The sequence below is a fragment of the Bos indicus genome, chromosome 2 (genome assembly GCF_029378745.1).
Source record: "Bos indicus isolate NIAB-ARS_2022 breed Sahiwal x Tharparkar chromosome 2, NIAB-ARS_B.indTharparkar_mat_pri_1.0, whole genome shotgun sequence".
In the NCBI taxonomy this organism is placed as follows: Eukaryota; Metazoa; Chordata; class Mammalia; order Artiodactyla; family Bovidae; genus Bos; species Bos indicus.
Genome location: NC_091761.1, coordinates 118021962 through 118035985, shown reverse-complemented (window position 1 = coordinate 118035985; position 14024 = coordinate 118021962). Strand labels below are relative to the sequence as shown.

General features: G+C 39.8%; 2 protein-coding genes across 5 annotated transcripts in view; one reads left to right on the top strand and one right to left on the bottom strand.

The window, feature by feature from the left end:
- The window catches only part of SLC16A14 (solute carrier family 16 member 14), a 39319-nt gene extending 30321 nt beyond the window's left edge, over window positions 1-8998 (top strand). For 2 of the 4 annotated variants that reach the window (XM_019978129.2, XM_070773434.1), the window contains exon 5: window positions 676-3925. In XM_019978129.2, coding sequence (XP_019833688.2) covers window positions 676-827 — 152 coding nt within the window. In that variant the 3' untranslated portion in view covers window positions 828-3925. Of the gene's footprint in view, window positions 1-675; window positions 3926-8646 lie in introns of those variants that run through there. The other 2 variants (XM_070773436.1, XM_070773441.1) reach the window with 2 other exon arrangements.
- Window positions 1-14024, bottom strand: part of FBXO36 (F-box protein 36) — a 116739-nt gene that overhangs the window by 2273 nt on the left and 100442 nt on the right. Inside the window, exon 5 of the transcript XR_002182689.2 lies at window positions 1380-12542. The gene's annotated coding sequence lies outside the window, so the exon portion shown is untranslated. The remainder of the gene's footprint in view (window positions 1-1379; window positions 12543-14024) is intronic.

The window sequence follows — 14024 nt, the reverse complement described above, 5'->3', positions numbered from 1 at the left end:
TGTATTCTTTACCCCTGAGCCACTAGGGAAGCCCATCAGACTCTAACGTTAAGAGTAAAGTATTTTTTAAAAGAAGTGATAACTTACCATTTAAGGCTATGTCTTTGGCAATTTAAACTTTCATAAGTTTAAATATATATTAAGGTTTATAGTTATAAATGTGAATTTCATAAAACCTAGAAATTTTGATTCCTTCTTGAACAGATGTTTACCCTCATATACTTCAGAATGAATCAAAGTTCAAGTATCTTCTGCTCAGCCTCTTTGGATACACACTAGAAACTTCTTCAGAAATATTTTGAGGTTTTAGAAAAGATTTGTGTAAAAAAGACAATCGTTAGAGTCACTTTTCACTGTTGGCTTTGTGCCTGCTTAAAAGTTACCCCCAAGGGCTATGAGCCACATTTTCCCCGTAAGTCTGCCAGCTACTGTTTCAGTGCCTTTAAAAGCACCCCAGTGGCTTTAAAGGTAAATGTAGTCATTCCCAGGCACTGAGAATTCAGGTTCCAACAGTGCCCAGACTCAAAAATGGCTACAAGAAATGTCTGGGGCATTAAATGACATATAATACATTCTTAGAAAATTACTTATAGTAGCAATAAATGTTTGCTTTGTGTTCTTGACTTTGTTTATGTCAACTTCATTATGCTGAATATATTCTTTTCTGTTTTGTAGGGTGGATCTACGACATCACCCAAAAATATGACTTTTCCTTCTATATAAGCGGTTTACTCTACATGGTAGGAATCCTCTTTTTACTCATTCAACCGTGTATTCAAATTATAGAACAATCCAGAAAAAAATACATGGATGGTGCAAATGTGTAGTGTCCTGTGATGTTCCGTGTAAGATTCCCTTGTCATCCTCATGCATTCCTCACATGGTTCCTGTGAGGAGCCTGTGACATGTCGTGGGAAAGCGTGTTGTCCCGTAACTGGCACTGTTGTTTTAAATGCCGTTGCCATGGCTTCATGTGAGAGCAGCGCTGCCTGTCCGTGTGGGGAGAGGTGCTATGGACCACGTGCACCTTAGAGATGACAGTGTCCTGCAAAGACAGCCTGTTGAGTCACTGGTAGAAATGCCCTTCTAAAAACTATCTCATCATCCATACTCCGACTAGGGTTTTAGATATAGCTTTTAACACAGAGAATGAAAGCTTCTCAACCTAGTTACTTCTTTGTAAGGTGAAAATAAGGTGTCTAAGTGCTTCTGGAAAACTTAACAGTTACAGGTTTCCCCTGCTTTTTGAAAGTGCTTTTCACTACTTTGCTTTTACGAAAGACCTGCATTAGTTTTTGCTCACAGGAAAAAACTAGAGGAGGATTTTTGCTTTTACAAAAAAAAGGGGAACCTTGTTCAGCGTTTGTTTTGCTGCGAACCTTTGCAGAGGCAGTGCCAAGCTCCCTCCCAGGAACCACACAGGCATCTCAGCATCAAGTCACCAGGACTTTGGATGGTGTCTCTGAGCATCCATACTTGATCTCAGTTTATTTGTGCATCCATTAGCAAGATGTGTCTGGAGGTCACGGCTTCTTTGCTTTATGCCATTTCAATTAAGGTTTCATAGAATGCTCTCTGCTTTCAGATGGTGGAGGAAACCTGTAAATGAATTTTAAGCACAAGAAAATGCTAGACTTCAGCAAGTGTTACAGGGAGCAATCACGATACCAGTGTAAAACAAAGGCAGACCCTAATTTCAAAGGCAATGCATTTAGTACAATTAAAGAAACACAGTTTATATTTTTATTAAAGAATTCTGCAGCTAAGGCATACAATTTCTAAATCTTTCTCTAAAAATAGCATTTGCCATTACTCCTAATGCAGTATTATATAGTTATAAACTGAATCTGAGACAAATCTTAACAAATAAATAATATAAATAATATCCTTAGTGAAAGTCATATTTGTGCATATAACCATTGAGTCAAGGGCTAAAATTCAAGCATTTTTATTCGTTTTATTGGCCTCTTAGTTTATCAGCATGCTCTGGGGCCTATAGACATTTTTTTCTGGGTTTCTCTTACCCAGTAAATAAAGTAGAAAACTAATTGCTGATTGACATGTAAAGCTGGTTGTTTAAATCATTTGTAAAGCATGTTACTAATCCCAAATATAAGACTATCATGTTGTGAGGATAATAAGCAAAAGGCCCTTGGTCCAAACGTCTGTGCACTTGACATTGGAGTGGTGGTAACAAACAGCCCCTCTCCAGTGCCTCTTGGTGTGCTATGGACAATTCATTTGCCTGAGCTCAGCACAGTTTTTAAAATAGCTCTCTTGATTGATTTCATACAGAAGATAACTATGATTCATGACATTGAATAATGCTCTTCCTTTATCGGAGATCTCTATTTTTCTAAGCCAAACATTTTTCAGACTGCAAAATGTTCTTCCGAGAATCATTTTGAAATTTCTGGCTGCCTTACTTGTTTACACATATTTTAGAACTATTTAAATTTTCACTCACGATTTGCTTATCACACACACACAAATATTTTAATATCATTGCCGGTGTCTCAGGTCAAATTTATCTAAAGTGAGTACAGACCATTCTCAATTATCCTTGATGATTAGACAGGAATGGTACTAGTAACTGGAGTCACAGAATGTTACCCCAGTCTAATTTTAGCCAGCTGTTTCAGTCTTTTACTCCACCAAACCCTTCAGAGCTGTTAACAAGTGATTACATGCACACATTTCCTTTTTGTTTCATCGTCATTATTTCCTGCTCTAATGTCTAGTGGGAGGGGTTGTGTAATGAAAAAGACCACCAAAATAACAATAATGATAAAAGGCAGCTAATGGAAAGGAGGAACAGAAGCATGGCTAATATACCCACACAATATTACCTCCACTGATTCTAGAATTGCCTGTAAATTGTGATAGATAACAAATTGCATGTCATACTCCATTCGGTCCAACACGACCTGTTTGTAATCGTGACAGCTTCGGTTGCTATGAAAGGATCCTGCTCTCTGTTTTTGATAAAGGTAATCTTCAATGCGGACACAGTGTTTTTTCTCTCTCAATATATATTTACCATTAACTTAGGATGATTAGATTGAAAATCATGTTGTGGGTTTTAAAACTGATGACATTGCTTCCTTACTTTCATTTACTGACACGATCAAATTAACAAGTTGTTGTTAGTCGCTCAGTCATGTCTGACTCCTTGTGATCCCATGGACTGCAGCACACCAGGTTTCCCTGTCCTTCACTATCTCCCTGAGTCTGCTCAAATTCATGTCCATTGTGTCGATGATGCCATCCAACCATCTCATCCTCTGTCATCCCTTCTCCTCCTGCCCTCAGTCTTTCCCAGCATCAGGATTTTTTCCAGTGAATTGGCTCTTCACATCAGGTGGCCAAAGTATTGGAGCTTCAGCTTCAGCATCGGCCCTTCCAATAAATGTTCAGGGTTGATTTCCTTTAGGAATGACTGGTTTGATCTCCTTGCAGTCCAGGCGACTCTCAAGAGTCTTCTCCAGGCAGAGTTAAATATCTGGAATGGTGCTATACAGCCAGTGTTAATGTGTGCACTGTTAGTTGTGGATCACAAAATACAAACTTTTTATCCAATGGTCCAGCTTTAAATATCCAAGTTAGACCTGCTCATGTTCAGTCCATCCGGTTGTTTGTTGATTTACTGTATTTATGGAAGTGATGATTTCTTCCAAATCAAATCCTCATTTTACAAAAACAAAGTAAGTCTTACTTGCAATATTCATGTTGCCAACAGAAAAAAAGAGAATGCTTGTAAAGAATTACAGCGAGTACATTAATATATCCTGTTTAAAATATTATTTACAGTTCTTTGAAGATATTATAAACAGTTGATTGTAATGTTATATGCTTTATAGGTTTTCCCTCATGTATCCAAATAATTTTATTTACATATAACTAAATAAATTTTGTCCACTTTAAAGTTGGTCAGTGAGTTTCTGTACAAAATCTTTATTTTCTTGGTTTTAAGAGGAAAATTCCGAAGGGATGATTATCAGTTCGGTTCTTTCCCTGGAAAAGAGTTTTTCTCTAGGTGTGGTTACCAAACCTGCTTCCCAGGTGGCACAGTGGTAAAGAACCCACTGCCAATGCAGGAGACACAGGAGACGTGGCTTTGATCTCTGGGTGAGGAAGATCCCCTGGGGTAGGAAATGGCAACTCACTTCAGTATTCTTGCCTGAAAAATCCCATGGACAGAGGAGCCTAGTGGGGGCTACATGGAGCCACAGAGTCAGACATGACTGAGTGACTGAGCATGCATGCATGCATGCATGGTTACCAAACCACCTGGAGAAAATTACCTAACATTAACTGTTAGAAGGCCAAGTTTAGCTACAAAATTTAAAAGGTTAAAAACCTTTTAACTGAGCAACTACATTTCTAAAATTTTTTGTACATGAACAAAGACAAATGAATAAGGGTTGTTTGATTTATTGTTGGCTATATAAAAGACTGGATATAATTTAAATGTCCATCAGTGGGAACTGTTTAATAAAGTATGGTATTTATGAAAATATTACAAAAAAGAAATAGATCTATCTATAAAATTAGAAAATGGTATTCAACAAGATATATTGCTAAGAGAAAAAAATCAAGATGTGTAATGCACTCCCAATTACATTTTTACTAACTACAAAAAAGGTGATTCATGGCCTGTGTGTATGCATATATATATATATATACACACACACACATATGTATATATATATATGGAACATTTCTGGAAGGAAACACAAAAAAACATTAACAATGTTCAGCTCTGGGGAGGAAGTTTGGGTTCTGGGGTGGGACTGACATTTTCCCTTATACACAGGATGTTTTTCCAATTCAAAACTTGTGTCCAGATTTTTTTTTCGTGTTTCATCTATTTATTTATTTTTAGGCCACAAGGCATGTGGGATCTTTAGTTTCCCAACCAGGGGTCAAACCCATACTCCCTGCATTGGAAGCATGGAGTCTTAACAACTGAACGGCCAGGGAAGTCCCCCAAATTGTTTTAAATGCAGGTTCCTGGAGCTACATAAAAACCTAGTGGATTGGAATCTTGGGGGATGGGGCCAATAAATCTTCCTTGTAGATAAGCTTATCAGTTGATTCTTGTTATTGTTGACAGTTGCTTAGTTGTGTCTGACTCGTTGTGACCCCATGGACTGCAGCACTCTAAGCTTTCCTGTCCTTCACCATCTCCCAGAGCTTGTTCAAACTCATGTCCATTGAGTTGGTGATATCATCCAACCATCTCGTCCCCTGTCATCACCTTCTCCTCCTACCTTCAATCTTTCCCAGCATCAGGGTCTTTTCAAATGAGTCAGCTCTTTGCATCAGGTGACCAAAGTACTGGAGCTTCAGCTTCAGCATCAGTCCTTCCAATGAATATTCATGATTGATTTCCTTTTATAGCTTTGACTACACAGACCTTTGTGAGCAATGTAATGTCCCTGCTTTTTGATATGTTGTCGAGGTTTCTCATAGCTTTTCTTCCAAGAATCAAGAGTCTTTTCATTTCATGGCTATAGTCACCATCTACACTGATTAAGGAGCTCAAGAAAATAAAGTCTGTCACTGTTTCCATTGTTTCTCCATCTATTTGCCATGAAGTGATGGGACCAGATGCCATGGTCTTAGTTTTCTGAATGTTGAATTTTAAGCCAGCTTTTTCACTCTCTTTCACTTTCATCAAGAGGCTCTTTAGTTCCTCTTCACTTTCTGCCATTAGGGTAGAATCATCTGCATTTCTGAGGTTATTGATATTTCTCCTGGCAATCTTGATTCCAGCTTCTGCTTCATCCAGACCAGCACTTCACATGATGTACTCTGCATAGAAGTTAAATAAGCAGGGTGACAGTATACAGCCTTGACATACTCCTTTCCCAGTTTGGAACCAGTCCGTTGTTTCATGTCCTGTTCTAACTGTTGCCTCTTGACCTGCATACAGGTTTCTCAGGAGGCAGGTAACGTGTTTCCGTCTCTTTAAGAATCTTCCACAGTGTGTTGTGACCCACACAGTCAAAGGCTTTAGCATAATCAATGAAGAATAAATTGATGTTTTTCTGGAATTCTCTTGTTTTCTGTGATCCAACAAATGTTAACTATTTGATCTCTGGTTCCTTTGCTGTTTCTAAATCCAGCTTGAACATTTGGAAGTTCTTGGTTCACATACTGTTGAAGCCTAGCTGGAGAATTTTGAGCATTACTTTGCTAACATGTGAAATGAATGCGATTGTGCAATCATTTGAACATTCTTTGGCATTGCTTTTCTTTGGGATGGGAATGAAAACTGACCTTTTCCAGTCCTGTGGCCACTGCTGAGTTTTCCAGATTTTCTGGCATATTGAGTGCAGCACTTGCACAGCATCATCTTTTAGGATTTGAAATAGCTCAGTTGGAATTCCATCAGCTCCACTAGCTTTGTTTGTAATGATGCTTTTAAGGCCCACTTGACTTCGCACTCTAGGATGTCTGGCTCTAGGTGAGTGATCACACCATTGTGGTTATCTGGGTCATTCAAATCCTTTTTGTATGGTTCTGTGTATTCTTGCCACCTCTTCTTAATATCTTCTGCTTCTGTTAGGTCCATACCACTTCTGTCCTTTATTGTGCCATCTTTGAATGAAACGTTCCCTTGGTATTTCTGATTTTCTTGAAGAGATCTCTAGTCTTTCCCATTCTATTGTTTTCCTCTATTTCTTTGCACTGATCACTGAGGAAGGCTTTCTTATCTCTCCTTGCTGTTCTTTGGAATTCTGCATTCAGGTGGGTATATCTTTCATTTTCTCCTTTGCCTTTAGCTTCTCTGGGCTTCCCTCGTGGCTCAGACGGTAAAGCGTCTGCCTGCAATGCGGGAGAACTGGGTTCAATCCCTGGTCAGGAAGACCCCCTAGAGAAGGAAATGGCAACCCACTCCAGTACTCTAGCCCGAAAAATTTCATGGATTGAGGAGCCTGGTTTCAAAGAGTCCACATGGTTTCAAAGAGTTGGGCACGACTGAACAACTTCACTTTCTTTCTTTCTCTTCTTTTCTCAGCTATTTTTAAGGTCTCTTCAGACAACCATTTTGCCTTTTTGCGTTTCTTTTTCTTGATGATGGTCTTGATCACCGCTTCCTGTACAGTGTTACAAACCTCTGTCCATAGTTCTTCAGGCACTCTATCAGATCTAATCCCTTGAATCTATTTGTCACTTCCACTGTGTAATCATAGGGGATTTGATTTTGGTCATACTTGAATGGTCTAGTGGTTTTCCCTACTTTCTCCAATTTAAGTCTGAATTTTGCAGTAAGGAGTTCATGATCTGAGCCAGTCAGCTCCCAGACTTATTTTTGCTGAGTGTATAGAGCTTCTCCATCTTCAGTTGCAAAGAATATAATCAATTTGATTATGGTATTGGCCATCTGGTAATATCCATATGTAGAGTCATCTCTTGTTTTGTTGGAAGAGGGCATTTGCTATGACCAGTGGGTTCTCTTGGCAAAACTCTGTTAGCCTTTGTCCTGCTTCATTTTGTACTAAAAGGCCAAGTGAAAGAAAGTGAAAGTTGCTCAGTCGTGTCTGACTCTGTGAACCCATGGACTATAGTGTCCATGGAATTCTCCAGGCCAGAATACTGGAGTGGATAGCTGTTCCCTTCTCCAGGGGATCTTCCCAACCCAGGGATCAAACTCAGGTGTCCCACATTGCAGGTAGATTCTTTAGCAGTTGAGCCAAACTGCTCAACTTTCCTGTTGAGAAGGCCAAACGTTCCTGTTACTCCAGATATCTCTTGACTTCCTACTTTTGCATTCCAGTTCCTTTATGGTCACTGAAATTGGAGACCAGCTTTCAGTGTATTTAAGAATAACACATTCCAGGGACTTCCCTGCTGGTCCAGTGGTTAAGACTCCATGCTTTCACTTCAGGGGCTGTGGGTTTGATCCCTGGTCAGGAAACTTAAGATCCTGCATGCCCTTCAGCATGACCAAAAAATAAACCATTCTAGCCAATTTGAAAAAGCAACAGTGAGTTTATTAGCATGGTTTTTTCCTTTTGCTAAATCGCTACCAGTGTAACACTTTAATAAAGAGAAACTTGTGAGTTATTATTGTATTTTAACAAATTAAAAATAATTTTGTTTTCCTGTTAGAAAAGTATTGTTATATGTTCATTGATATACTGAATTTGATAAGCACATAAGTATGTATTAGTATACTGAAAATAGAATAAAAATAAGCAACAAGAAAAAAAATTTAAATGTAATTCCAATACTCTGATATAGACATTGCAATATCTTTTATATCTTCTTACTTTGTGTGTGTTTCACAAAAATCACTTTTATACTTTAAATTATAATGTATAATTAAATGTTATTATAAAGCAAATTATAATGTGTTCTTTGCATGAACACTGTGTCAGTGACATCTCTCTGTATCAGTTGATACGCATCTTCAGTCCAGTGGTCTCAACCAGCTTTTTCACTCCAGCACAACTGAGGGATTAACATAGTTTTGATAATGGTATTCTATTTCAACTCTTTTTTAAGGGGCAAGGAGAGGGAGAAAAAATGGTCAATTTATGTCCAAAAAAATTCCATGTGACAAATACCTATCTGCAATATCACTTTTAATGACTGTATAAATTATAATGTTTTAAAAACAAACTTCCCTGGCAGCTCAGTGGTGAAGAATCCACCTGTCAATGCAGGAGACACAGATTTGATCCCTGATCCAGGAGGATCCCACATGCCACGGAGCAAATAAGCCCATGTGCCACAACTACTGAGCTTGCACTGTAGAGCCCACGAGCACAGCTACTGAAGCCCATGCTAGAGGCTATACTCTGCCCAAGAGAAGCCGCTACACTGAGAAGCCTGTGCACTGCAGCTAGGGAGGAAGCCCCTGCTCACCACAACTCGGGAAAAATCCAAGCAAAGCAACGAAGTCCCAGCCAATGAAGAATAACCAAAAATAAATAAATCTTTTTAAAAAAAAAATAAAAACAAACTCCTGATTGTTGGCCACTTAGGTTGTTTCTGATTTTTAACCATAATGTGTAATGTTGTGATAAATACTTCTCTCAACCTCCAATTGGTTTCAAGTGCTCACCCTGACTCCCTTGCTTTGATTATTTCCTTTTTTCAGGATGAAATTCTGGTCGATCACTACCTATAGAGCATTCCTAGTACACAGTATTTTTATTCCACTGTGTCCCTCCATAGTTTCTTTCCACTCAACAGATGTAAACTGGGCTCCTAATAGAACAAGGCCAGCTCATGCAAAGCGCTTGCCTGCATGCAAAGGAAGCTACTGTTGCTAAAAGTGACAATTTGATTAGGAAGCTAAGGGAAATTAGACCTGTGACCTGCTTAAATGAAATTGTAATTAATAATGTAAAATACATAGAGGCTCAAGAAGACAATTGAAGAACCATCCCTAGGTACGTCTGCTTGTCAAATGAAAGACACCGACTACAAATCCTAGACTTAGAGTTCTCAGACTCTTGGGTCTCAGGTCCCCAATGAAGTCCCAAAGATCTTCTGTTTTTATAGGCTATATCTTGTTGCTATTTACCATATTAGGAAACAAATCTAAGAAAATTAAAAACATATTTATGTTATTACTTCATTCTAAAATAACAATGAACTCACACTCGTATAAAACATTTTTTGAAAAGTAACCACATTTCCCCCAAAAAATTTTAGTAAGAGTAGTGACATTGTTTTACATTTTTGCAAGTTTCTTTAATATTTGGATTAACAGAAGACAGTTGGGGTTCTCATGTTTGAGAACAGATAGGGTTCTCATGTTTGTTTCTGCATGCAATCTGTTACCTCACACTTTTTTTAAAAACCTCCCCAGAAGGCTAGAAGAATTTGGGTCTTTTAAGCATGAGCTGCCTGTATTCCTTGCACCCTGCAATAAATACTGTATTTTCCTTCACCACAACCAGGTATCAGTAGATTGGCTTTGCTGCTCTATCAGACTCAAATTTGATTTGGTAACAATTTTGTCACACAGGATATTCAAAAAGATGTGAAATCAAGAGTAAAGATTTCATAAAAGTGATCATTTTTACTGTTTCATCAAGGATGTCCTTAAGTGAATCTGGCCCTTATTTGACTACAAGCATGCCAATGAAAAATACAGTGACTTCTGGTACATTTGAGTGGCCCTGCTCTGACTGGTGCCAAGGCACTAACAGCAGCCACCATTGCCCTGCATCATCAGTACAAACCTCAACACAGTGACCCCAGGATCAACCATGAGACTGAATGAAGTTATTCAGTATTTTGAACATCTCAGCACCCCTTGTGTTTGCTTCTAAGCATTCACATAAAAGATCTTTGTCTAGTTGGTGTAACACTGGATGAACACAAGCAAGATGGCGAGTCTGGACACATCCGTTGATTTGCCTGTTTGTGAGACAGAAGTACCATTCTGCAGAGAAGGTATTGACTTAGCCTTCCTGTTTGCAGCTTAGTCTTTGCTTTCACCAGCTCCTGTATGATTATAAAGTGGTGCCACTGTGACGTCTTCTTCTGACTCTCTGGCCAGCCAGCAGTCGGCAGTGTCAACTCGAAGGCTCACATGCCTTTCTGCCAGAGGAACTTTCTGTGATGGCACACACTGCACAAGTTGCCTACCTGCAGGGACTCCAGTGGCTTTGCCTTCCTGGGTTGAAAAGCTATAATGAACAATTTTTGGCATTTAATGAATTCATCACATCTGCATTTGAAATATTCAATTCCTTTTTCTTTAGACTCTGAATGATTTCTCTTAACATGATGCCACAACTTATGAGGTAACACAAGGTAAAATTTTAACATTGTAAAGCCAAGGAATAGGTAGCTTTTAAGTCATATTTTGTTTCAAATCTATACTTTTTTTCAGTAGATTTTAGATTCATCTTTTTCAGCATCTTTGCAATTAGATGGTACAGCTGTGAACCAAGGAAACAAGATTTCTAATCTCCCTGAAAGTTAATGATCCATGCTTAAATATAACAATAAATGGAGTGTGACTTAAACGTAACACTGAATGGAGGGTTGTAAAGCCAAAATGTTGGGGGAACAGTGGTGGGGGAGAAAAGGCTGATGTTGAATTGCAAAGATGGAAGCAGCAGCATTTGGCATCAGGAAAGGAAAACTGAGTCAGGGCAGAGAGCAGATCACTGGCAATACATTAAAGATGCCATAAATGAATTGTGTGGACCTCCAGCAGTCAAAGCAGGATTGGGCTGAGGGTCTCAAACTGGCACTGGGGAGCCTCTTTCAATGTCAGGTAAAGTGGGAAGAGGTGCGAGTTCTTGGGAAGGCCTGGTCTTTGGTGGAGGAAAGTAGCAGGAAGAAGAGAGGACTGAATTTGGGAAGGTGCCAGTGAGACATGGTCCACTCCGTAACTCAATCCTTTACCTGGCTTGCTCTTAGAGCATGTGAGGGCCTTGAAGAAGAATATGCTTATTATTATTTATTAAATGTATAGTAGTATGCTTGCTTCCCAGGTGGCGCAGTGGTAAAGAATCTGCCTGCCAATACAGGAGACACAGGAGACATGGGTTTAATCCCTGGGTTGGGAAGATCCCTTGGAGGGGAAAATGGCAAGCCACTCCAGTATTCTTGCCTGGGAAATCCCATGGACAGAGGAGCCTGGTGGGGTACAGTCTGTGGACACGACTGAGCGACTGAGCACGCACACATGCACATATAATAGTATGCTTATGGAAAAGTGGGCAATAATCCAGTTCGTCAAAGGCTTGGAACAGGGACTTCCCTGGTGGCACAGTGGATAAGAAATGCATCTGCCAGTGCAGGGGACATGGGTTCCATCCCTGGTCCAGGAAGATTCCACATGCTACGGAGCAGCTAAGCCTGTCCGCCACAATTACTGGAGCCTGCTCACTCTAGGGCCCGCGAACCAAAGTCCTGAGCCTGTGTGCCTAGAGCCTGTGCGCCCCAACAACAGAAGCCCTTGAACAGAAGCTCCACAATGAGAAGCCCGTGCACTGCAATTAGACAGTAGCACCCGCTCACCTGGAGAAAAGCCTGTGCAGTAACCAAGATCCAGCAAAGCCAAAAATAAATAAAATTATTTTTTTTTAAATTGCAGATTCCATATAATCAAAGTTTAATGCTTGTAATATACTAACCTCTTCAAGAATAAAAAGCAGTAATAGAAGTTGACATGGAGTAAAATATACATATTTCTTTAGTTTATAAATTAAATATTCACATATGCGACTGTTAATAAATTATTTTTATAACACTAAACATATGAGTCATTGGAGAATATCAGCATTTTACTTTTACAGTTACAATGGTGAGTGATAGCCGGGTAGAAGCACTTTTGAGTGAAAAGACAAAAAGAGACAAAAGTATAAACTGCTGTGGCATTTCACTCTGAAACGATGTGTCATGAACGAAGCAGATTTATCTGTCCACATAAAAACTGTCAGCAGAGGCGGAGAGGCAAAACCACCATCGCCTCCCCATGGAGGCGGGAGAGAGAGGCAGAATGATCGACCACTGAGGTTGCTGATGTCTTACAGCATTTTAGGTTGATGATACTGCTCCTATTTTGGTAAAAATAATTTCAATTAGGTAATAAGGCAGTGAAATTATGAGGGCAAATAATTATTAAAATCAGCTAATAACCTATGTTGTTTAACTATTAATAATAGCCAACATACAGTAATTCATTTTTAATTATTTCATTTTTAGCATCTTTTTATCTTATAACCTTTGATATAGATAGCAAGTTTTTAAACAGCCATATTTGTGTTCTTATTAATGCAGGTTGAATCTAGCTTATTATGCATGCCCATAAGCTTTCAGAACTCAGTTGATAAAACATTACACATGAAATTTTTAAGCTGTTGACATTTTGCATCAAGGTCACAAATGGGTTGTAATTTGATATTTACACAGTTATGTTGACTTGCCACAGTGTACATGCACACAGTTGCTGTCCACACGTGGTATTAACCTGTCACTGAAAACCTGGCCGGGAGTGAAGTCTGGAACTTCCAAGTGAAGCAAAGCAGCAGGAGCCACACAGAGGCATGAGCCCTCTGCCTGCGTGCCAGCCACCCTGCCTCGTTCCTGGGCAGGACCGGAGGCCTGGGTCTCTCGCCAGTGAAATCTTTGCTCTGTGCTTGGACTAAATCCAGACGCCACTTTGACAGACACTTCATCTGCCAGGAAGCAGACTGCATTTGATTTCACAGACATCCCTGGAAACCCAAGACTGAGTGTTAAGGGCGCGGGGATGAGGGTTAAAATCTGATCTGGTAGGAATCCAGGTTTAGTAAAACAGGAAACAAGAATCTGTCACTAAGCCATGGCTAGAGAGCTGTTCCTGAGGAGTGAGGTGTCGAGAAAAGCCAGAGCCCACCTCTGGCTCCCATTTAGGATGTCCCGGGGCATCACAGGAAGGTCCTCTGGCCTGGGGAGGGGGCTGTATTTTTTCTAGGTAGCAAAGTGGAGATTGCAGGCAAGAAGCGCTGATAAGGTTGATAAGGTGATGGGAGGCTGAGAACTACTTTGTTCTGTACCCTGAAAGGAGTCATGAGACTATTCACTGTATGGGTACTTAATTGGTATGAGCTCTCAGGAAGAAAACAATTGTTAAAGTAACTCATCTCAGGGAGGTAGAATTTTCCTCCCTGCAAACTGTACTGCTTTTGCCCCTCTGCCAACTTAACAGAATACAAACTGTGCTGGGGTTTTCAACCTCCATTACCACAGCCTGTGTGTGTGTGTGTGTTTTCTTTAAATACTTATTTCTTCACGTCTCCGTTGTGTCCTAAGGGATCTTTCTTTGTGGCTAACTCGCTGGCATGTGGGATCTTAGTTCCCCAACCAGGGATCAAACTCATGTCCTCTGCACTGTGGGATGGATTCTTAACCACCGGACCACCAGGGAAGTCCCAACCTGTGTTCCTAAAATTCCCTGTTATACTCACATGTGGAATCTAAAAAACACAACTGGTGAATATTACCAAAAGAAGCAGCAGACTCACAGGTCTAGAGAAGAAACTAGTGGTCACCAGTGG